Genomic DNA, 24,401 nt, shown 5'->3' with positions numbered 1-24,401 from the left:
GTTATAATAGTTTTTCAGTGGATTCTCTTGGGCTTTCTAGATAAGCAGCTGTGCCGGCCACACACCATTAGAGCCATGTTTCTTCTCTTTGGTGTTCATTGCTCTTGCTGTTTTCTTTGTCTGGCAAGCTGGCCAGGACTCCCACCGGGGCAGGCACTGGCGTCTCAGGTTGAGACGGAACAGTTCAGCCTTTTCACCACAAGCACGATGTTGGCCTAGATTTCTGGAAGATTCTTTTTGCTATTAGTTAACTTGGGAATGTTTCTTTCTACATCTGACTTATCAGTGGGTTTTGAATCTTGAAGGTTTTTTTCTGTATCTGCCAATATGATCCACGTGGACATCCTCCTTGAATTTCTGAGTGTAGTGAAGCATGTCATGCTTTTTTAAGATACACATTCTACTTAATTCTGGCCAAGTATAGATCCCATTTGCTGAGAGTTTGCTCTGGCAAACTTGTGCAAGCAGCTCTGGCTGCTTGTACTTAGAGTCTCAGGGGAGACTGCCCGGCATCAGCACTGGTTCTGTGCATGTGCGATCGCAGTGATGGGCTTGGGCCAGCCTTGGCAAATCAACGGAGTAGCTTCCATCTCTTTATGGGCTCTGGAGTGATTTGACTGAGAGGGTAGAGCTTGAGCATAAAACCACTAGGGCCTGGTGCCTTTGGTGGGAGGAGCAGGTCTTGGGCTATTTACCTTCCCATAGTCCTGCTGATTGACTCCTCGAGCACCAAGTGGGCAGATGTGAGAGGAAGAGAAGCAGAAATCCCTGGCTCTTGGTGGTTCCCCTCACCTCTCAAAGGCAGCCAGCGCATCTGGTGGTAAAGAGGATAGCTCCCCACCCCAGTGGGCCACTTCCTAACTGCGGGCACTCTATGAGGCTCCTTAGGCTCATCTCAGACCGTAGGAATATGAGTCCTGGCTCTACGCAGATTGCTCTTGGGATCCTGTGCCCTACCTTGCAGTGGTGGTGCCTGGCATGTGGCTGGCACTTGCTGGCAAGGCCCAGGGTACCACATGTGCACCAAAGTGCTGAGGAGGACTTCCCTCGCATGTGCCAGGCCGTGCACCTCCCTTCTCATTGCCAGCCTCTCTGGCTGGGTCCCCCAGGTCAGTGTTACAGATCCAAGCTCCCCAAAGGGGCCTCCAGCTGACCTGGAAAGGGCAAGCAGGGCATTGGGCATCCCAAGGAGCCTGATGCTCGGCTCTTGGCTGGATGCTGCCAGCCAGCCCTGGATTAGATGCTGAAGCAGACTAAGCCATCTTGTGTTGGGGGTTACACTAAATCTCTCATACTCACCTCCTTTTTGCCTCTTTATAACCAGCTTGGGAGGATGGATGGCCTCCTCACTACAGATGAGGGGCCTGAGGCTCAGAGAGGGGTGATGACTCCCAGGGGCCACCCAGTGTGACCTGATGGGATGGGACTGAACCACCCTCAAGTCCTCAGGACCCCTGGCTGCTGCCTGGGCCTCCTGTGTGTGTGCCCTGAGAGTCCCCAGGAGGAGCGGGGACCCCCTACCCTGCCCGAGGACCAGGGGGCTGCTGTGCCCTGGCGCCAAGAGGTGGCAGGTCCCAGGGATGGGGTTCCATGTCTTGTCCTGAGGGCACATGAAAGCTGGGGAGGCTGCCAGAGCACTCAGCTCTCATAGAAAGCAGCACATCTTTGCATCTTTGGTGTGGTCGTGACAGGAGACATAGAGATAATGGGCACAGGCTTCCCAGACTTCCTCTCCACCTCCCTTAGGTCAGGCAGGGAGAAGAGAGAGGGAAGGGGGCCTGTGGACTGTGTCTGGGCAGCTGAGCCAGGGTCACATTCCTGCCCCGCCCAGACTCGCTCAGCCTTGGCAGGGACTGGACAGCTTGTCGCTCCCACAGGTCTGGAAGCCCTTAGGGACACACACCTTGGGGCTTAGGGGGAGGTCTCAACCAGACCCTGATGGCTTGGGGAGCACTGCTCGGCCGTGCCCCTCCTACTTGCAGGCACCTTCCCAGGAGCCCCCCTGGACCCTGGCCCTCAGCTAGCACCCGGCCCTGGCTGTCAACTCTGCTGGGGGAACAAGGCAGGATGCCAGGTGGCCTGGGAGGTCTGTTCACTACACTACGTTGGCCTGAGTGTCGAGTGTCACAGTGGCACCGTCAGGGAGGAGGGGCCCCACACCCTCATCACCCGCCCCGGGCCTTCCCCACCGCCAGTGTATTTCCTGTCCCCTACGTTCCCCTGAAGCAGAGGATCCACCCTCTGAGCTCGTCCACGGACCCCGCAGGCCTGGGCCTTGAGGCTGGGGGAGAGAGAAAACCCACAGCTGCTCAAAACAGGGAAGGAACCAGGCAGCGGTGCCCCGGGAGCCAGCCGACGGGGTACTGCCATCAAGAGAGGCTTTCTGCAAGAGAGGGGCAGGACAGAAATGACAGCCCCCAGGCTCCAGCCACGTGGTCCCCTGCCTGCCCGCACCTCCCCACAGCCTGGCCAGCTTGTGACTAAGGAAAAACATGCAGGCACACTGATGCAATTAGGAAAATGTTATTTTTCAGACACTGCCAGATCCTCAGGGTTGACCTTATAACCTGGGAAAATAGCACGCGGGCGTGTCGGGCCTGCGCCTGCCACTTGCAGCTCTGGCCTGGGGCAGTCCTTGAGCAGCTCCGAGGGCTATGGGATGGGGGTGCCACAACCCCCCTGTTGTGCATCCAGGGGACAGGGAGCACGGGACAGGCCCTCGCTGGGGGCTCAGGGAATGTGCTTGCCCCTCGGGGTATGAGGAGGAGAGGAGGGTTTCTTGGCACCCGCTGGCCTGCCTACTGCTTGTGTGGACCTTGTGCTCCAGGTGAGTGAGAACCCCCCTCTACCAGCCACTCCTAGTCTCTGGGCACAGCCTGCCCCCAATTTCCCAGCTGAGGGAGGGGAGTATGATCACCCTGCCCAGAGCCCAACTCCTGTGTCCTCCTGTTGAGGCAGAGAACACTGTCCCCCAGCTCCTCCTGCTTTCCCTACAGCAACTTAGGAGGGGCCCAGGAGGCCCAGCCCAGGGCCCACCCATAGCTGGTGTGGGGTCTTGGCTCTTAGAGGAGCCTGGTGAGGGTGAGCCTAGCAGGTGGAGGCGGTGAGGGGAGAATTCTGGCTTTGTCACAAGCATCCCATCATGGGCTATCTGGGAAGAAACACCCGGGGGTGACCCGGGGCTGGACTCACCTGGAAGGTCAACTGATGCCAGAAGACCAGGAGTCCAGGGTGCTGGTTGAGGTCAGGAGCCAGGTCTCTGTTTGTACATCTGTGCGTGAGGATGCGTTAAGAAATGTGCAGCTGCTCTGCTGGGTCAGGTGCCACCGTGCTGTTGTGGGGACTCAAGGGGTGGCTAGTGATCCTCTCACCTGGAGAGCAGAGAGGGCTGATGTGCAGAGGGCTTTGGGGGCTGCTGCCCTAGAAGGCCAGGAGCCTGAGGTGGCTCTGCTGGCACCTACCCCCTTGTGTTATGGGTTACTAGCTAGAACTCACTTTGAGAGATGGGCCCAGGAAAGGGGCAGGAGCCCTGGAAGACCCATGCGTGTGCTTCAGAAAGCTGCAGGCCACCAGGGACCCCCTCGGTTTGCCTAGTCTGGCCCCCAACACACCACAGCCAGGTCTCTTCAACTCAGGTGATGGGGCAGGGGTCTCTGTGGTCTCAGAATCCAGGTGACACCAGCATGGGCTGCTGGGCCAAGGCCCAGAGAGGTCCTGTCCTCCCCCAGGGACACCCTCTCCCAGGTTCTGATTCAAGCCAAGCCAATCATCACCAGGGATGCCAAGGACAAAGACCTTTTAAGTCTCCTGGTCAGTCATCCCCCCCCCCCCCCCCCCCCCCCCCCCCCCCCCCGCCCCGCCAGTAGCCTGAGGGTCTGGGAGTCTTCCAGTCAAACACAGGTGTTCTTGCTCCAGAGGAGAGCTGAGCAGACAGCCTCAGCAGCAAGGACTGTGGAGGGGGCTGCTGGGAGGGCTTCATAATGCTGAATTGGTCTTGAGGAACCTCCTCCTGTGCCCTGGAGGTGATTTAGAATGACCCCAGGCCGGTGTGCATCCCCATGGCCCGCAGGCCTGGCAGGCAGGGTGGGGCTGCAGAGGGCAGGGCAGGGGCTGTGGGAGGTAGGGCCTGGGCTGGGAGGGGGTCTGGGGGGGTGCAGGCCCAGGAAAATATGCTGGCCAGGCAGGGTGGAACTTGTGGAAGGAGGGGCAGAAGGCAGGGATGAGGGAGGGTGCAGGGACAGGGAGGGGGGAAACCTGTGCCTGGTTGACCCAGCAGGGGGTCTACAGGAGGTGGGGCCTGCATGGGGCTGGGGGTGGGGGAGGTAGAAGGGGGTACTTAGGAGTGTGGGCAAGGCAACTCTGGGCTGACAGGGGCGGGCTCGAGGAGGGGGGCAGGGGTCTGGGGAGGGTGAGGGATATTGGGGGGGACAGGGGAGTGCAGGCTGGGGCCTCTCTCAGCTGTCCTGTGTAGGGGGGGCTGGGAGGTTTGCAGAGTGGGGGTGAGGAGATCCTGGGGAATGGAGGCTGGGACCTCCCTTGGCTGACCCATGAGGGGGAGGGTGCAGGGCGTCTGTGGGAGGTGGAACAGTGGAGGGGGGAGGTGGAAGGGGTTACTTAGAGGTACAGGCTGAGATCTCTCTCCACTGACCCATGCAGGGGGCCGCGTCTGTGGAATGAGGGGGTGGAGGGGAATGGGGGGATGCAGGCTGGGACCTCTCTAGGCTGACCCATAAGGGGGGCCGGGGGGAGCAGGGGTCTGCGGGAGGCGGGGCGGGGGGGGGGGGGCGCGAGCACAGCGCAGGCTGAGGGGGCGCTGGCGTGTGCCCGCAGGCAGCCTGGCGGCAGGGACAGCGGCCGTGGGGACGGTGTGCACCCGGACACTGCCAGCCTCAAGATGAGTGACCTGGACTCGGAGGTGCTGCCCTTGCCGCCACGGTACCGCTTCCGGGACCTGCTGCTGGGAGACCAGTCCTTCCAGAACGACGACAGGTAGGGGGGAGGGGGGCGGGCTGCGCGGAGCTGTCCACGGTGCTGAAGGCCAGCGTGCCGCTACCCTTCAACTTTCCCGGGCTTCCGGTGGGGAAGTTGGGGGGCTGGGCGGTGGGGGGGGCATCTTAGGGGAGGGCCCGGAGGATGGGATGGGGCATCCTCTGGAAGACCGCCCCCTGGGCCCCAGCCCCACTCGCAGCTCTTCCGTTCTGGGGGACAGGAACAGACCAGGGCCGGAAGCAAGCCGGTGGTGAGTCCTCCAGAGTCCTCCAGACTCTGGTTGGGGCTGTTTATTATTAGCCAAGGAAGTGTCTTTCAGGTTTCTGTCTTGGTGACTTATGGGGGATGGGGGGGAGGGGAGTGGGGGGGGGGTCAGGAGAGACCACATTCCCTCACCTCAAATTCTGCTGGCTGGAGAAAAGCAAAATGAACCCGAGCCTGTTGGTAAGAGACCAGCAAAACCAGCTCTTGGGAATAATGCATCTGCCCAGGGAGCTGGCAGGAAGCTGAAGGAAACGTTGCTTTTCTCTGCCTTTTCCCCAAATAGCTGTCTTGGGTAAACACCCAGCACTTTAGCTCTGTCAGCCTCAGGGGAGGTGCTTTTACGCCTGCCAGTGAAGGCAGCACAGGGACTCACGCGGGGCTGGAGCCTGTGGGGTTTGGGAAGGAGCCGGTTCTCCTCGCTTCCTGTGTCATGTGTCAAGCCCGCCCACCCTCCCCTCGCCCACCATCCTTGGCACCTGCAGGTCCTCCCCCGTCCAGCCGAGGACTAGCCGAGTAGGGGTCCAGGTCCTCCCATGACGCAGGCCTTCCCGTCAGCACATAGGGTACGCAGGTTGAAACTGCCAGATGCAGAAGGAGCCCTCTGGATGATCTTTGCTGAAGCTTCAGCTGGGGAGAGTCACATTTGTGAATGAGGTCTATGTGTAAGGACTGTGCCTGGGAGGAGCGGCCAAAGCGTGTGGAAAGAGGTTTTAAGATCACTGTGCCGCCCACCAGAAACCAAGAATCCGGCCAGATCACACCACGTCTGGTAGCGTTCTCCATAAGTGGGGAGGAGAGAGATGCTCACAGTGCTTCCACACTCACCGTCAGAGTGGCTATATGTTCAGAGGGGCTTTCTGAGCTCTGCTTCCCCCTGTGGGACTGAGTATTGCAGTAATTAGGAAGCCCACTCGAGAGCACACGCCCAGGAAAGAGTCCCACTTTGTTCTCTGGGGAGGCAGAGGGGTCAGGAGGGTCCTGGTGTCTGGGTGTGGTCGGGGCTCTCCTGCCCCCCTGGAATGCAGGGCAGGGCTGGCGGCTTTCCTGGGTCAAACGCCTGTGCTGAGCATCTTCAGGCAGCGCCAGCCCCTCAGCGCCTACCCCCCTGGGTCTCAGTTAAGTCTTGGAAACAGCAGCCCTAAGGATTTTTCCAACGTGGGCAGGAATGGCGTCTGTTGCCCCAACTAGGCCCGAGGCCTCCAGTTGCATCGATAAATGCCAGTGCCTGTGGTTGATATGATTAGAGCGACACATCTTTCTGCTTTCAGGAGTGGATGGTTAGAGGTCTTATCCCTACTCACCCAGAGAGGGGGCATGGGGCCTGGGTAGAGATGATGGCCCTTGGAGGATCCAGGGGGCTCCCTGGTGGGGAGAGGGCTTCCTGTTTGCACATCTCTTGCTGGCTTCCTGGTGATGCTACCCCTGTTCACATGGGGTCCAGAGAGGAGCCTGTGAGGCACAGTGCTGACTGCCCAGGGTTCCAGGAGCAGCCAGCTTGGGTGGGGAGCTTTCCTCTACCCCCTGGCAGTCACTGTACCAGGACCCCAGTCAGAAGGCCTTCTCTGTTTTCAGACTTCCTTGGCTCAAGTGTGGCCTTGTCCCTCTCATGAATCCCTCCTGCTCACAGGCTGTGCTCTTAGGTCTTAAAGGGAAGGCAGTGCTGGAAGCCAGGACTCTGTTGGGGAGTGGGGGTGGCTGAGACCACCTGAGACCCCCATCCATAGGACACATTCGCAGGGAGGCCCAGACTGTGCTCTGAGGAGTACCCCAAGCTCAGGGAGGAGGAGCCAGGGGAGGCCTGACTGTTGGAGATACCCTCCTGGATGCTTGTGACATGCATCCCTAGAGCCTCTCCCTCAGTCCCCTCTTCATCCTCTGTGCTGTGGATCACTGAATCCCAAAGTGGGGGATGGAGGCAGGACCCGTTCTACACATAGAGACCTTGTAAGGATGTTTTGGGGTCAGGGTGCTGGCATGGCGTCCTGGGACTACAGGCTGTCTCTCTGTATCATGAGGCCTGGGGGCCTGAGGGGACCCCACACACCATCAGCAGCATTGTCCTGGGGCCCTTTCCTCACCCAGCCCTCCACTTGCAGCCTCTGTGCGCCTTGGCAGGCTCTGTAGGGTGAGCGGGGGTGCAGCTGCCCTGACTCTTGGCAGGCTGTGAGTGGGCGGGAAGGGCTGTGGGCTTCCTGCTCTCCAGAGAAATAAAGCCACCAGCAGTGAGTCACTGCAGCCTCACACGCTGTGGCCTTGGAGGGAGGGAGGGACTCAGCCCACGTGAGCCAAGGAGGCTGCCTTGGCCTCTAGGGGGCCGGGGAGGGGGCCAGGCAAGGGAGGAGGGCAGAGCCAGAGCTCACAGACCTTCCAGGGAGCAGCTAAGGTCTCAGGGCGACCTTCACCACTGCCTGCGGGGCAGGGCTCTCAGCAGAAGTGCACCTGTACCGTGCAAGGCCTGGACTCAGGGCTCCCCACCCCATCCGGGACAGCTCACTGGCCTTGTGCCCAGGAACCAAGGAGCAGTCCCCACCCCCATCCACAGCTGACCCTCTGTGCCCTGGACACCTGAGCTGTCTGGGCAACAGACAGGAGTCTGAGTGCTTCAGAGCTGGAGGCTGCAAGGCCCGGCCCACTCTGAGCCCTCCTCTTGGAAGGGGTAGTGACAGCCCTTCACCCCACAAGGTCACAGAGAGGAGACAGTGACTCAGGTAGGGGCTTTTGTCATGGTAAGTGTTTCTCCACCTCCTCTCCTGGAATGCGGATGGGAGGCTTTCAGGCCCACCCACCCCCCAAGTCAGGAGGATGCAGGTGGGCTCTGTGCCCCAAGGATGGGAGGACACAGGGGCTGTCACACCACAGCCTTGTCCCCTACAAGGAGCAGAACTGTGGGAACACTGGGGTGGGGAGAGCCACAGGTGAGGACAAATGGCCTGGCATGTGGCCACTCCTGGCCTGCATGCCCCTGATCACCTGCTCTCCACAGCTGCCTGCCTGGCCAGGACCCAGCCCAGCAGGGGCCAGAACAGCTGGAGGCCATGTCAGGGTCAGTGCCCGCTCCTCTCCCCAGGCATCTGTGTGGAGGATGGGTGGACTCTGAGAAGCATCTGAGGATTGGGAGGCGGGTGGCAGCAGGAGGGACCAGAGGCCAGGCCTCCAGGGTTCAGGATGCCATCCAGAAGGACCCCATTCAGCTGTTTGCCTTCGTTCCTCTGACAGCAGAGGATGGAGCCTGACTTGTTTCTCTGGAGTTGAGCAACGCCAAATATTATTTCACACCACAAGCTGGGAAGCGGGAAGACAAGCAGTCCTGCACTGCAGGAGCAGAGGACAGACCCCCGCCAGCCCTGCTGCACCAGTGATGGACAGACAGGGCCCCTGGGGCAGGGACTCCTCAATGCTCGGTCCACTGGGGACCCTCAGAGCCTGCCTGGGTGCACAGAGGAACTGGCAGGGTTGGGGTTTCTGCAGGATGCGTGCCCCTCCCGGTCAGCCAAGCAGAAGGGGTCTGGTGTGGAGTGAAAGCCCATCTGGAGTAGGGGCCTCTTGGAACAGTGCTGCCCTCCTGAGGGGCAGCAACTTCTGCAACTCAGCTATAATTGTTAAAAAGTGAACGTTACTGAGCCTCTCCTGAGATGCACCAGCCCAGGCACAGCTCGCAGGATGTGAAGCATCCCAGGCTGCTCCCCGAGGTCCTTCCCCCACCTGGGGCTCCTGTAGATGTGGGAGAAGCACCCTGGGAGGGCAGCACGTTGGGGGTGGGGGACGTGTTCTTACTGTTGCAGGGCCCAGGGCAGAGGACACTCCTGAGAGCTGGAGAGAGCAAGCACTTGTGGGGAGCTCTCCTCTGGAGGGGTGTGCGGGGAATATTGGGGGCTGTGGAGGGAAGCCACAGGGACAACAGGCTGGCCTGCGGTTTGCACCTGTGGGTCCTCTGTGGACTGATGAATGCAGAGGGCACTGTCCCAGCAGAGGGTGACCATAGCCATGCCCCTACCCGTGCTGGCCAGGCCAAAGGAGGGGCTGGCTTGACATTGGAGGAGCCCCGCTGCTTTGCTCCGGGTACCCTGGGTCCTTCCTGCATGCAACTGCTGGGCTCAGGCCTCCTGGGGGTCTGCCTCTTGTTCCACACCATGACTCATGGGCAGGACTGGGCTGGTGGCTCCATAGGGTGGGTCAGGGTGGGACCCCAGCTCTGCCCCATCACCTTCTCCTTGCTCTACCCTGGCTGGCGGCCTGTGTCCACTGCAAGCTCACAGGCCTCCGAGGACACAGCTGGTGGGGCCCAAGCCTGGTTGGGGGTCCCCTGCCACGTCAGCTCCGTGCACAATAGGATTGAATGGTGCCTGGACAGGGGGGACATGGAGCTAAAGCCAAACCCCTAACCTGCCCCCAGAGACCCTGCTCAACCCACAGCAGCATCCAGGCACCCCTGCACAGTCCATTGCCCCCGGACACCTGCCTGCTGTCACATGGTCTCTCTGATGGCTCCCCCATCTTCGTCCTTGGTCCCCTGACTCAGACTCAAAATCCCTACATCCATCGTGGCTCTACCCCACCTCAATCCCGAGGCCTTCTGCCCCCTGCCTCAGGATCCAGTCCTACGTGCCCCCAGCCCCCATGCACAGTCTGGGCAGTTTCTGGCTTTATGCCGTCAGAGCTGTGGCCAGGGCGCCGGCGTATGGGCACCGGGAGCTGATGTTGGACGCCACAAGGCTGCTTCTCTGGGGTTCTGTCTGCCTGGGACATGATTGAATCAAGGAAAAGCTTGGGGTGGCGCCAGGTTCTGGCCAATTCTGGGAGTTTCAAGGAGCTTTTAGGAAGTAAAATTTGTGTCGTGGTTTTTCCAGTCACCTCCCAGGCCCAGGGCTCATTACCTGCGTCTCCCCCAGGGTCCTGTGAGCGGGCTGGGGCCCCCCACAGGGAGCAAGGGCCTGGGACATGGCCAGGTGACCCCTCTGGAGACCGGGCTCCTGGGGGCAGGTCGTGCGTTCCTCCAAGTGGGGGGACTGGGGCCCCCTCTCGCAGCCTGGGAAGGTGAGCAGCAGGAAGATGGAGAGTAAAGGGACCACAGTGGGGGTGGGGGGTGGAGAGAGCACAGGTCCGTGGAGAGAGCACAGGTCCATGTGTGCAAGACCCGTCAGCCGGATTCTGGGACCTATGTGTGCACTTGTGACCCGGGCACACCGCTCAGTCTTCTGAGAACTGGGGGAGCCTTGGTCCATGTGCCAGCAGCCCCCTGCCCATGCCTTGGATGTGTCTGGGAGTCCCCCAGGAGCCACGCTCCCCATCCTGCCCCTGGACCATTCAGGGCAGCATGCATCTTGGCCTCCATGCCTGCATCCAGAGATGCGTGTGTGTGACTCAGAATTCAGTTCCTCCCGAATTAGTGCAGGGCATGGCACAGACACCCAGTGAGGGGGCAACCTGCACCCTTCAGAGTCCCAAAAACCATGATCCGTTTTGGTTTCAAATTATAATTCCCTTTGGCACCTGATGTGCATGCTTCCCACAGTGTATCATTTAGCACTGGAAGTATGTCGTTCGTGGACCGTCCCGCCTCACACCCACCTGGAACAGAGGCAGGAGGCTGTTGCATTCAGGCCACGCCGCAGTCAGCTCCAGCTGCAGGACAAAACACCAGGGAGCTTAAACCAGAGACACTAATTTCTCACAGTTCTGAAAGCCAGAGCTCGGAGGTCAGGGTGCCAACACGGTACTGTCCTGCCGATGGCCCTCTGCCCGGGTCACAGCTGCCTTCCCGTGTCTTCACGTGGTGGGCAGAGGGAGCTCTCTGGCCTTAGCTGACTCCGCTCACTCCCGGGGCCCCCCTCCTAACAGCATCACACTGGTGAAATGGGGGGCGGGGGGGATGCACATGTTCCATCCACAGTGGGCTTGGGGGGTACGAGGTGATACCACAGAAGTGGCAGGTGACCCTTTGTGGGATGAAGCAGCTGTGCTTTGGCTTCAAATTCTGTAAGCTTTGAGGGCGTCCCAGGAGAAGCTCAAGGGAGAGCCTGCCTGAAGCGCCCTGTGCCCTCCAGGCTGGGTTGGCACACCCGGCTGCACATGTTGGTTAGGGTGGGTGCTAAGCCCTGGGACAAGTATCCTCACACAGCTAAGGCCACGTGAAGACAAGGGTAGAGGCTGCAGGGATGTGGCCCCAGGCCAGCAGCAGGGGCCCTGGGAATAAGGAGAGGCAAGAAGGACCCACCCTAGGAGCCTCCAGAGGGAGTGTGGCTCTGCCCACACCTTAATTTCGGACTTCTGGTCTCAGGACTGTTGTCTTAGGTCTCCCAATTATGGTGGCCCCGGAAGGTTGACCCCCCCCCCCCCCCCCCGTCACAGGGTAAAGTGGGGCAGGGGGGCAGGCGGCCTTGAGAAGCCAGGGACCTAGGGACCTGGCACCTGCCCCCTTCTCTGGTCACTAAGGGAGTTTCCGCTGTGGGCTTATGGGGGGTGCCCTGACCCTGTCGAGTGGGACCCTAGGCCCTTGGAGGGTGGATGGAATTTGTGAATAACATGGCCCGTCCCTTTGCTGGGGTGCTTTCCGGGGCAGGTCCTCCCTCACATTGAAAATACACTTGTAAGCGGAAGTGCCGGAAAAGAGGCCCCCTCCCACTGGACGGGTGAGCCCAGAGCTGGAGCCGCTGCCTCCCATGCAGGCAAAACAATGGCTCCTGGCTCTGAGGGCTCCAGAGGAGGGGCTGTAGGGGCCTCCTGCGTCCTTTGTGACCTTGACCCCCATGAGAGCCCAGGAAAGAGGCCACTCTGCAACCAGGGAACAGCAGGGGGGAGGGGAGGACAGAGTGGGGAAGGGGTCTGCACTGGGGGGGGGGGGGGGGTTGGGGCCTTGTGCAGGTGCATGGGTGTCCAAAAGGACAGGTATAGATGGCCCAGCTCCTCCTCACAGCCATGTGGTCCCCAGGGGCAGCCCCACCCCCCCAGCCTGGAGAGGCCCTGTCTGCCTTTTCTAGGGACAGGAACTCACCCCCAGGCCCCTGGGAGTCCAAGTCTTGGCTTCTTCTCTCCTCCCCATCCCCATTCCAGCCTCAGTGGGTCCCTCAGCCTACTTTGGGGCCGCAGAGGCTGAGGTGAGGTCCCCTGTGGATGGCCCCTGCATCCAGCCCCTGCGGACCCCCAGACCTTGCAGAGGCCCTGCCCCACCCCTCCCACTAACTAGCAGCTCACTGTCTGTCTTTCTCTGCTTCTCTGGCCAGTCTGTCCTTTGTTCCAGGGGCCCCTTCCAGAGCAGTTAGGCAGGGTCCAGGAGCAGCGAGGAGGACCCCAGCCCTGTGTCCCCTTCTGGAGGGCAGGGTGGCTAAGGACTCCAGCTGAGCCCAGCCGTGGCCATAATGCCCATGAGGGGAGATGTGGTGTCACGGCCAGGCAGCCAGCCGACCCTGTGTGGTGTCAGCACCCCCACATGCCAGTCCTCACATCCCTCTGGACCCTCCGGGCAGGAATGGGGCACGCAAGCAGACTGGGGGAGCTGCCCCAGGAAGACAGCTAGGCAGGGCCCAGGACCCCTCCCAGGTGGGCCAGATGCTAGCCCTCAAGGGGTGTCCACATCCTAACCCATGGAACCATGAACATGGCCTTAGATGGCAGAGACTGCAGGTGGGACCCCAGTAAGGATTTTAAGATGGGAAAGTACCTTGGTGGCCGTAAGTGCTCTCACAAGTGTCCTCATAAGGACGCAAGAGATGTTAAAACGATAAATCTCGTGATACACATTTTACCACAATTTGTAAAGAGAGGCGGAGGGAGATTTTACAGAGAAGCTCATGAGGACGGAGGCAGAGATCAGAGGGATGTGGCCATGAACCAAGGGACACGGGAGCCCCCAGAGGCAGCGGGGGTCCCCCTGGAGCCTCTGGGGGGCACAGCCCCATGATGCCTGGATTTTAGCCTAGCAGTACTGACTGTGGACTCAGAACTGGGCAGGAGGATCTGTTGGGGGGGGGTGTCCCCTGCGATGGCAGCTGCAGACACTCGCACACTGGAGCACAGAGAATTATTGGGGAAGCAAATGTGGGGAGGAGTCGCCTCGTTTCTGTGTGGGGTACGGAAGCCCCAGCTGTGAAGCACCCCGGCCAGCCTCTTGCTGGGAAGTGTCTCTTGGAAGCACGTTCCCGGTGGCATGGATGGGGCCTTCCTGAGATCCACACTCCGTGCTGGGTCTGGGAATTGATAAAGGGCATGGAGGGGAGAGAGTGGCCAGTGCGGGGCGGGGGGCGGGGGAATGGTCTGGGAAAACGAGCAGGGCAGCCTGGTGGACAGGAGAGAGCCTGTCCCTCGTGGCCAGTCTGCTCAGCCCAGAGTATCGTGTCCTGTCTGGTTATTAGGACCCACGAACCCATCTTGATCCAGCCCAGCTCCTACCGGGCATGGCCCCCAAGATCTGCATGGCTGCCCAGAACTGTGACTATGATGACAAGTCACACCCGGGTCTGTGAGATGCTCCGCGGTGTCAGAGGCTGAACCTCGCTCTGAAAGTGACATGAAAGTCACATGTTTGACTTCTAATCCCCACCCCCCAGGGCCTTAGAAGGTGACCTTGTGTGGAAGTAGGGTCATCAGAGGTCATCAGTGCTCATGAGGTCGAGGGGGACCCTGCTCCAATATGACTGGGGCCCTTTAGAAAGGGGGAATTTGGAGACAGGCACAAAGAGAAGACCCCCGTCTGCAGGAGAGGAGGAGGAGGCCCCAGAAGGACCCACCCCACCAGCGCAGCGGCCCTGGGCATCCACCCTCCAGGACCTGAGACCTGCATTTCTGTTGCATAAACCACCCCATCTGTGCTGTTTCCTTGCAAGTGGCAGAAGGGATCCTGCCTTGGGATGAAGGTGACCAATCTGCTACCTTTGAGTTCATCGAAAGTTGATGATCTGAGTGGGCCCAGGCTAACCTCACGAGCCCTCTGAAAGCGGTGCGTTTTCTCTGGCAGGAGGTGGGAGAGGTGGCAATTTGGGGCATGAGGGCACCTGGTGTGCCACTATGGGCATTAGCAATGGAGGGGCCACGGGCCCAGGTATGAGGCAGCCCTCCGGAGCTGAGCGGTTGGCAGCCAGCAAGAATGGAGGCCCGTCCTACTGCCGCCAGGAACCAAATCCCACCGGGGTCTGGGTGAGCCGCCAGGCAGGGTCCCGCCCAGAGCTGCAAGCGAGAGCCCAGCCCCACTGATCGGGCCTCAGCCTCAGAGGTCCTGAGGAAAGACCCAGCCATGCTGTGCTTGGACTTCACCCCTGCAGCGGTGAGTTACAGGGAAGTCGTTTTAATTTACAAAGTTGGTGGTGACTTGTTACACAGCAAAGGTGGCTGATACACCAAGCCTGTCCCCGGAAGAGCATCCCGCCATCGGTGTGCATCTGGTCACCTCTCCCAGGGCACGTCAGCCTGTCCCTCCACCTCCACCTTTCCTCGCGCTCTGGCTCTGGGGTCCAAAGGCCCAAAGAACCGAATGAGAATGGCCTACGCCATAGGTGACGTCATGGCCGCCATGTTGCCTTGTGGCCTAGGTGGCCTGCACTGCCACAGCTGGTGGCACACCCCTGGCACTGCACAGACCCTGCCTGCACCCCACCTGCCTCGTCCTGTGTCATCCCTGAGCATGAGACACGCTCTTCTGTGAGTGCAGCTTCTCCTTCATCGAGGGAGCCGGTCACACACCCTGACCCGTCATTCTTGATGAAAAGGCAGGAAAATGTGCACCATCGTTTCTCTTTCATTGTCAGCTTCCTGACTGAGGCAGCATGTTAGGGCGGACTCAGTGGTGGCAGCATAGTGGCTGCCTTTTTGGGTCCTCCTCCCAGGAACGAGGTGCTTGTCCAGAGAGTCACATAGATCCAGCAGCGTCCCCTCAACACGGGTACATCCCAGTCCCTGGCCCCCCGGGGCACATTCCCTCAGCTGCAAGAGGGACTTGATGAGGTTAAGGCTCTCAAGGGGGGGGGGGGGCTCCTGGATCATCTCTGTGGCCCCGCGTTGCCATGGGGTCCTCAGGGAAGGGACAGGGAGAAGCTGGCAGAGGAGGGGGGATCCCCTCCCCCACAGCCTCCTCAGGGAACCGGCCCTGCCCACGCTTGGATTCTAGGACTCTGACCTCCAGGACTTTGAGATGGTTAATCTGTGTTGTTTTAAGCCACTAAAATTGGGGTGATTTGTCACAGCAGCAGCAGGAAACTGCTTCACCCTGATTTAATCTTTGCCAGTCCCAGCTTGGTCCAGTGAGAGCCCTTCCAGCTGGGACCTGCACCTTCTGTCCAAAACTCCTATTGTGGTTGATGCACATAACATAAAATTTGTCATCTTAACTATTCTAGAGGGCACAGTTCAGGGCACCAGGCATATTGACATCATGCAGCCGTCCCCTGCAGGACCTGTTCATCTTCCCAAACTAAACTGTCCCCATGAAGCGCTGGCCACGTCCCTCACCGCACCCCCCCCCCTTCATATCTGTGGATCCGACTCCTCTGGGGCCTCCTGGGAGTTCCCGCTTATACAGCATCTGTCCTCCTGTGCCGGCTCATCTCTCATCGCTGTGTCCTCAGGTCCATCCACAGCATAGCAGGTGCCGGGATTTCCTTCCTTTTAGGGCTGAGTGATGGTCCGTGGTGTGGACGGAACACATCTTACCCATTCTTCTGTCGACGGATCCTTGGGATGCTTCCGTGTTCGGCTGTTGTAACAGTGCAATGAACACAGATGTGCAAGCATCTCTGACCCCTTGCTTTCAGTTCTTGGGGCATGTACCCAGAGGTGGAGCTGCTGGATCCTATGGTAACCCTAGTTCTTTGAGGAAGCTCCAGACCCTTCCATCTCAGCTATAGCATCTCACGTTCCCAGGAAAGAACACAAGGTTCCAATTTCTTCACATCTGGGCCGGCACCTTTATTTTGTGTGTGTGGAGAGCAGCCATCCTGGTAAGAGCGAAGTGGCATTTCATTGCACTTCTGATTTGCACTCCCCTAGTCTGGCGATGTTGTGCATCTTTTCATGGGCTTGAGGTTCATGGGCCCGGGGCAGCAGCCTGGGAGGCCTTGCTTCCATCTGGGGACAGCCAGGCACCACCTCAGCCAGATGACAGTGACAGTGATCAGGATACCCTCCAGTCCACCTCTCCCGATGTGGGGCTGTGGGTGAGGATCCCTAGGACCCCATGGGCACACACCAGCTTGGCTTCAGCGGCAGGGCACCTGCTGCTCCAGAAAGCCTGCAACCCTGGCCTGTGCTCTGCCAGCCACTTGAGTTATTCGGCGCTACCTTTCATTAAGTCTCTGCATCTTCCCGGGTTCAAGAGGCTCCCGGGCCAGCCCTCCCACCTGCCCACCCACCTGTAGGCATCCCACCTGCAGGCCTCACCTGCTCCCAGGCCCTTCTCCAGGCCAGCTGCCCTCACAGTGCCAGGCGTGGGCGCCTAGCGCCCCACAAGACAGTGTCTGGCAGGCACTTGAAGGATGTCCAGAGTGGAGCCAGTAGCCTGCCCCATCTGCTCCTCCCCTCCTCCCCATCTTGGGGCGCCAGCACCCACCCATTCTCTCAGCCTTGATGGATTACCCCGCCATCCACTCCTCCAGAAGCCTGGCTACTTCCACCTGTCCTCTCCTCCTGTGCCCAGCCCAGCCCCTCTTGGCACAGAAGATGCAAAATGACGACCTGCGCCCCCCACACACACCGGGCTGCTCGTCTGTGGCAGGAGTGAAGCAGCATTTGTAGTGCTTGAGAAAAGGGAGACTGCTCTTTTTGTCTGCCCCTCCTGCCACAGCCTTGGTGCTCGAGCATGTCTGACCCTAGTGGGAGTGACAGTTGGGGATGCTCCCCATGGTGAGCCACGGTCAGGGAACATGGCACCTCGGGCTGCTGCCCCATGCCTGGGGTGGGGGGTGTCCCCTCCACATACAGGAAATGGACCATCTTCTAAACTGGATGATCATTTTCAAAATAAATCAAACCTTACATAAGTGATGCAGCGGGCCAGCTGGAAGGGCCTCTGCCACCCACGGGCAGACGGAGCAGCACTGACAGTTGCCTGGTGGTCCTGTGCACATCGGCCAATGGTTTCCATTAGGTCACATCATACAATGTTAGAAGAAACCTTCCCCGTCACCTGACTCTTCCCCTGGACTGCAGCAGCCATCACTCCATGAGGACCAACTGCCCTCTCAAAGTCCAGGAACAGGAGGACACAGCAGCTGTGGCGACTCAGAGGACAGGCTAGATGTGTGGGCTCCGTGCCGTGGCTGGGAAGTGTTGCCGGCCCGTGCTCGTTCAGGTGGACACTGCTGCCTGGTGCCTTCTCCGCCGGGCTGCCGCTCACAGTCATTGCTCGAGGAACATGAGCTTGTGTCCTGTCTGTGGGTGAAAACCCATCCCAAGGAGCCCTGCACCTGCTGGGGTGGCCAGGTGAGCATCCCTGCCACCCAGCACTGCTCCATTATTGACTGACACCAGGGCATAGCCCAGTGGCCAGTGCCCCAGAGCTGGAGAGGCATGGAGCACTGCCCAAAGCCCACTTGCTTAGTTTTGTGCTCCACATCCTGCATCTCGCTCACCGGCAGGAGCCCTTCCAGCGCTCATCACCCACAGACGCTCCGTGTCACTCCACGGGAAGGGTGATGTGTGGCCACCATGTCCTCGCCCTTCCCACCAGGGGCAGGCAGGGGGCTTGGCCCACATAAACACCTCATTCCCCTAGGGCAGATTCCTAACAGAGAACGCAGTCCAGAGGTGCTGGGGGTTTGCTGAGACCACCAAGTGGGGAGACCACCGTGCCTGGGCAGGTGGGCACCTTCCTCCCACAGACCTTCCGTAAGCCAGGCAAACTGGAGCCTGTGGTCTGGGTGTGAGGGTTTGGGCAGGTCGAGAAGGCCTGGAGCCCCTGGCCACTGTGGAGGATAGCTGTGCAGCTCAGCACCCCCTGCACCCAACAGGGCTCCAGCCAGAGCCTGGCACCCCCAGCACCAACACCTGGCGGCCGGCCGTCCTCACCTCCCGGGGCCTTTGCTCTGCTGCCCCCTGCCTCCGGCCCTGGGGAAGCCACCTCCTACCTCAGCACCTCATCTCCCCACTTTGCAAATCCGAAATCAGCGCTGTGTCCCTGAGTTCTTCCTGTGCTGTGGGGTGACCAGGGCCACCCCAGCAGGGCAGAGGCACAGACAGGGCTCCTCAGAGTAGCTGCTTTGTTGGAGGCAGGGCTCTCGTGCCTGGCCCGGGGCCCAGTCCGGCATCTGGGCCCTGCCTGGTGAGTGCCCCCTGGGCTCCAGGACAGATACAGGACAGGTAGCAGGGAGGTAAGGAACGGGGGAGCTCGGAAGACAGAACACGCATCTCCCACCTGGCCGGGGTGCATCTCCCACCTGGCCGGGGTGCACCCACCCCACCTGAGCAGGCACTAGGGGTAAGGCCCGGAAGGTGGGTGCAGTTCGGGGCGGCCATCCCCAGCCCCCCTCCCCACTCTGGTGGTCCCGGGACCTGCACGCAGGCCGCCTGTGGCTTGGGCCGGCGGCCAGCCCCAGGGCTCCCTGGGCTCAGAGGCTCCTGCCTGCCGAGGTGAGTGGCCGCGAGCCACCAGCTGTCACAGCGCCACTACTGCGCCCCTCCCCCAGCGCCGCCGTGACTGTCGTGATTCTTACTACTACTTCCGTTACAGGGCGGCCTTGGCCACGGGGCGCCGAGACCCCTCCCGCCGGGGCTCCTCGGCGTCCACCCCCACCTCCCGGCGCCCCCCGCCTGGCCAGGCCGATCCACTGCGGCGGCGGCGGCGGCGCGGGGAGCGCGGGGAGCGCGGGGCGGGGCGCAGGGATGGGAGCGCCGCCCCCGCCGCCTCCCGCCCGTGCGCTCCCGCAGGATGGCGCGGGCCAAGCTGCCGCGCTCGCCGTCCGAGGGCAAGGCGGGCCCGGGGGGCGCCCCGGCCGGAGCCTCGGCACCGGAGGAGCCGCACGGGCTCAGCCCGCTGCTGCCGGCCCGCGGCGGGGGCTCCGTGGGCAGCGACGTGGGCCAGAGGTAGGGGCGCGCGCCTGGGGACCCCGCGTGCCGCCGGGAGGGGCTTTGCTTCTGCCGCTCGCATCCCGCACGGGCTTGCTCGGCTGCACCTGCCAGGTCGCCTGCGGCCTCGGGAAGGGAAGGGAAGGGGGGGACGGCTGGGTTCCCCGCTCGGAACCCTTACCCAGGGGCCCAGAGCCTGTGCTCCCCCCACACACACACACTCCTGCTCCCAGTAGCTGGTACCGTGGGCCTGCAGGTAGGACTGGAGGGGAGAAGGAAGAGAGGACCCAGACACTACCAGGGGGCTCCTTGCTCCCAGCCTGGCCCTGGCCCCCTGAGTCCCCACTCCTGTTGGTTCCGGCAGCTGCTTGTGGGGAGACAGGGCCAGCATCTGCATCCCCACTTCAGAGGTGGGCAGCATGAGGCCCAGGGAGGCCGGGGTCCTGGCCAAAGGCTGCACAGCAGATTGGAGCTGGGACTATGCCTGGAGCTCAGGCAGCCAGGGTGCAGGAGGCCAGTTTCTTGGGGAGGGGGTATCACAGGCCCTTCTGCAGCTCCTCAGAGGGCAAGGTTGAACGCAGCACCCCCATTTCACGGATGAGGACACTGAGGCCCTATCTGCAGCTCTAGTATTTAGCCAGCACCTCCTTTATGCAGGGAGCCCTTCTAGATGCTGCTGGGGGGGAACAGAGATGAATCAGACCCGCCCTGGTGTGGGCACACGTGGGCATAGGAACCTGTGTCTGGCAGAGACGTGCAGGCTGAGCTGGGGTGAGGAGAGCGGGGGCTCCCAGGGCTGCTGTCCTTCAGGGAGGGACACCAGGAGGCGGACGGGCCCTCCAAGCAGGGGCAGGAGCCAGGGCCAGAGCCCTGGGGGTGAGGGCGCAAGGCCTGGTCAGCGTTGGCAGGGACTTGGCTTGGCAGATGGCAGGATCAGGGGTGCCCAGGGAGCCTCCGCCCTGCACCTCTGCCTTACCTTCACATCCCATTCCTGGCCCCTGGGAGCACCCCCAGGGAAGGCTGCTACCCAGCAGTTACTCCCATTTGCCAGAGCAGACTGCTAAGGCTGGAGCTTAAGTGCCTAAGAGGCCCTGGAGCAGCTAATGGGCAGCCTGGGTGTGGGTGGGAGGGAAGTGAGTGCTGCCAAGGTGCTGAGGACAGATTCTTCTCTCCATCCACCTCTCGGACGCTGTGGGGGGCAGTGGTTCCAGAGGCTCTGGTTACAGCCAGTCCAGCCCCTGCAAGAGATTGGCTCCCCTGCTGTCCCCGTTCCTGCAGGGACGCAGAGATGGCAGGTCCTGCCCAGGCTGCCTCAGCCCGCAGTGCAGAATGGAACTGAGATGTCAAGGCCACCTCCTCCAGGAAGCCCTCTCCCATCCCATCCTTGTGCTTTTCTACCCCCAGGTCTGTACTGGGCGACCTTACGCCATCCCCAGCAACCCCGGAAGTATAGGGTCCTTGTTAGCTGCCTCCTGCACAGTAAAGGGAACTGTCTGTAGCTGCACAGTGTTAGGGCTTGAAGCCCTGCAACCTCGTGTCCCCAAACGTCAGACACGTGCCACGGAATTCGTTCTGGATACGAGCAGAGAGCACCACAACAGGTTCCCCAGCAGAGAAGCACTTGCAGGGTTTTTGCTCCTTGGGAACTCCAGTGTGACAGAGCGTCCCCCGCAACCAGGGCAGGTGATAGGGACCTTCTGTCAGAGGGAGCCAGCGGCTGGAGCTCCAGAGTTGGCCGCATGTGCTTGCCTGCCGCCTTCTAGGGCCAGCGGGCATCAGAGCTCCCTGGGCCTCGAGGCAGCATCGGCCTTCCCCAGGCTGGCCCAGAGCCTCCTGGAGGCCTCACCATTGGTGGGGGGACTACAAGGCATGAGGAGATCCTCCTCCCAGTGCCATGCCCGAGCCCCCCCCCCGACCCTCAACACCGTGCACCCTAGTCACAGGGGTGTTGGGGGTCTCCCCACACACACACACCACCAACCTGAGCTCCTTGGGCTCTGAGTCCTAGGTCTCCCCCTCCTCCCTCTGTCCCTCCCCTCCCGCATGTCTTACAAGTCCAGGACAGGGAGGGGGCAATGGTTCGAAATTGTGACCCGGGGGCAGGAGTGCTGGGGTCCAGTAAACTCCCCACGTGGGTCAGTGCTGCTGGGGCTGGGTGGCCTTGCCCTTCCCAGGTGCTGCTGCATGCCAGGTATGCTGATCCGAAGGACAGACAGGGATGGAGACGAAGGGCCTGGTTACTGGGCACCCCCCCCCCCGCCCGCCCGCCCAGGTATGGATACGTTCTGCACCAAAGGAGAGGCTCACTGGTTCATCCTTGGAGGGGAAGGCACAATGGCAGCCCCGTTGAGATGGGGAGGGCTGCAGAAGGATCTAGGAAAGAGAATCCAGGGAGTAGTGGGCAGTGGTGGCAGGGTGTGAGGGGCAGGCACCCTGTGGACGGCTGAGTTTGGGGTACCTGGAAGCATAGCCGGGAGGAGAGAACCCCAGGGGCAGGGCCCAGGCTGACCAGTAGGACCCTCCTGTGGGTGTAGATGCCCCAAGGGGGGAGGGGAGGGACAGGCAGCCAGAGGCCAGGGTGTCCCCGGAGCAGAAAGAGAGGAAGAGGGGTCCCCAGGGTGGAGGGGGAGCAGGAGGTCCTGGGCAGAAGTCTGTGCCCCACCATTGGTAGTTTCAGAGGAGGGGACATCCTCAGAGGGGTCCCACTCAGAGCTGGGCTGACAGGCAGGGTTTGAGGGTGAGGGGATCTCCAGCTGCGGGGGCTCTGCCAAAGGCCTGGGGGGTGAGGAGTCTGAGGGGTGGGGCTAGGACAGGTGGTGGCAGCACTCAGCAGGATGGGAATCCGTGAGCCCCCCTCCCCCATGGGGACTGCATCTAGTGGCCACTGAGGACAGTCCATCCCTCAGGGCTGCATCTCTGGCCACTAAGGATGGGCCTGGCCCCTGGGCCAGGACTGCAGGGAGGACCTTCCAGCGGCCAAGTGGGCCTGCCCCACTCCCCACCCCTGGGCCTCCCCAGGCACCCAAGCCCAGCATGAGCCTCCACATGTCAAGGTCCTGCTTGTCAGCTGTTCTGGCCTGGACCCTGTGTGTTTGCCGTGACCCCAGCCTGTCTGTCACAGTCCAACAGCAGCAGGTCCACTCCCCTCTCCCCCGCCGGGGTCATGAGGCCTCCATGCTCCTCCAGGAACCCCACCAACCCCCACATCCCCCTAGCACCCCCCACCCACTCTCCGGGAGTTTCTGGCCCCACCATGACAGCTGTGGCCCTGCCAGGCTCCTGCCACCCCCTGGTGCAGCTGTCACCCCAGCTCAGGGCTTGGGGCAGTGCCTGGGCCAACACAAGGGAACCTGAGCCAGACAAACATGTAGAATCTGTTGGAAGCTCCCAGTGACTTTAAGCTGAGGCCTGAGGACGCCCCTGCTTCCCCTGCTCCGTATGGAACCTGGCACCTCAGCACACCCCATCCAGACTTTGTCCTCCCGACTGTCCCACAGCCCAGCCTTGCCCACCCGAGCACCAGGAGCTATAGGGGTGGGCATGTGCTTGTGGCCTGGCCCAGGGTGAGGGGCTGACCCAGCCCTATAGGCCGGCCCCTTCCTCCCTGCCCATGGCCCTGGGAAGGCAGTGGTCCTCTCTGAACCTTGGCTTCCTCTTCTGAACCTTGGCTGCTTTGAGGATTAAGAGAGGTCCTGAGGTCCGCTGTGGAGTTGCTGGCCCCAGATGGACACATCATCAGCAATGAGAAGACTTGGTGCACACACACGCGCACACACACAGACACCCACACCACTGCCAGCCCCTCGGGCCAGTCCTTGGAGCCCCCCTACCTCCCACCAGCCCAAGGCCAGACATCTTGGTGTCAGCTGCCTGTGGCCAGGCTAGGAGAACCCTAGGGCAGACTGCCCAGGAGGCAGCAGCTGTGTGGTTGCTGGCCCAGTGGAGGGGGCACACCTGGGCACCCCCTAAGAAGCACCAGCGCCCAGCTTAGCCTATCCTCCTGCTGAGAAGTCAGGGTGCTCTGCTGGTTGGCTCTGTGGCCAGGCCCATAGAGAGCAGGGGAGCAGAAGGGAGGTGGGCAGACCTGACAAGGATGTCCTGGCTGCGGCACCTCGTGTGGGGACTGCCCCTTGTTGCATCAGCTTCTGGGTGGACAGGGGGGCTGCCGGTGCCTTTCCCTGGAGCCAGGGCTGTGGCGCCTGGGGTAGGCTTGGCGGGAGCAGGGACAGGGAGTGCTTGCCAAATGGGCTGATCCTTTCCTAATCCCTGGCTGAAGCCCGGTGGCCTTGACCTTGGCCTTGGGTGGGATCCAGCCTGGGCAGGGGGCGCATGTGTCTGCACTGCTGCTGCACTGTGCTGTTTTCTCGGGCACCGAGAGAGCCAGGCCGGGTCACTGCCCCACTGCACATGGCCTCCTGTGGGCACCTCTGCCTGCCTGGGGGCTCCGTGGGTGTGGGGTGGGCTGCACATGGGTGCACCCCTGCCCCCCTCGGACCCTGCCCAGAGCCTCCTCAAGGGCCTGTGCCCGGCCTGTTCCAGGAGTCCAGGCCCTCGGTCCATCCATCTTCCACGTGGACGTGACCTCTTGTGTCTGTCCCCAGGCTTCACGTGGAAGATTTCAGCCTGGACTCCTCTGTGTCTCAGTAAGTGTTTGTGGGGAGGGGCTGTGTCTGGGCTGGACAGGTGTCCTCACACCCCCAGCAGTCCCTGGGAGGAGGGGGCTCAGACCCTGCCAGCTGTGGGGAAGACCCCAGTCTGCCCAGCACCACTTGCCCTGCAGCTGGCCAGGAGCTGGCATGAGATGCCCCCAGCCACCACCTCCTGGCAGACAGGGGCCGCCAGCCTGGGGACTGATCTGAGGACAGGACAGTGGGACAGTTGTAGGTCCCCAGGGAGAAGCCCTGGAGTCAGAAACTGGGCTATCCGGAGGCGGAGACCCACAGCCCCCCTCGGTGGTGGCCAGAACCCTTGGAAGCAGCCAGCTGACGGGAATGGGGACCCCCAGCCTCTGCCTATAGGGGGCAGGTGCAGATGACTGCAGGGATCTCCTGCCTCAGCCAGCCTGGGTTATGTGTGTAGGTCAGATCTAGGTCAAGTGGAGGGTGGCTTTGAGGCCAGGGAGATCAGAGTCTTCCTCAGAGCCACCATACCCTGCCTAGGCT

At 61.5% G+C, this 24,401-nt stretch overlaps 1 protein-coding gene across 13 annotated transcripts in view; it reads left to right on the top strand.

Annotated features, from left to right (window-relative positions):
* KCNT1 (potassium sodium-activated channel subfamily T member 1) overlaps nucleotides 1-24,401 on the top strand; it is a 60,670-nt gene that overhangs the window by 6,501 nt on the left and 29,768 nt on the right. For 2 of the 13 annotated variants that reach the window (XM_025981978.2, XM_025981975.2), the window contains exons 1-2: nucleotides 2,614-2,827; nucleotides 4,831-4,989. The exons of 1 other annotated variant lie outside the window; for it this stretch is intronic. In XM_025981978.2, the coding sequence (XP_025837763.2) occupies nucleotides 2,655-2,827; nucleotides 4,831-4,989 (332 nt within the window). In that variant the 5' untranslated portion in view covers nucleotides 2,614-2,654. Of the gene's footprint in view, nucleotides 1-2,613; nucleotides 2,828-4,830; nucleotides 4,990-7,795; nucleotides 7,962-18,914; nucleotides 19,258-23,840; nucleotides 23,883-24,401 lie in introns of those variants that run through there. 10 more of the 13 variants (XM_072748158.1, XM_072748157.1, XM_072748160.1 and 7 more) reach the window with 8 other exon arrangements.

Source organism: Vulpes vulpes, chromosome 2, assembly GCF_048418805.1.
Source record: "Vulpes vulpes isolate BD-2025 chromosome 2, VulVul3, whole genome shotgun sequence".
Lineage (NCBI taxonomy): Eukaryota > Metazoa > Chordata > Mammalia > Carnivora > Canidae > Vulpes > Vulpes vulpes.
Note: the sequence above shows the minus strand (reverse complement) of the source record. Positions and strands in the feature narration are given on the sequence as shown.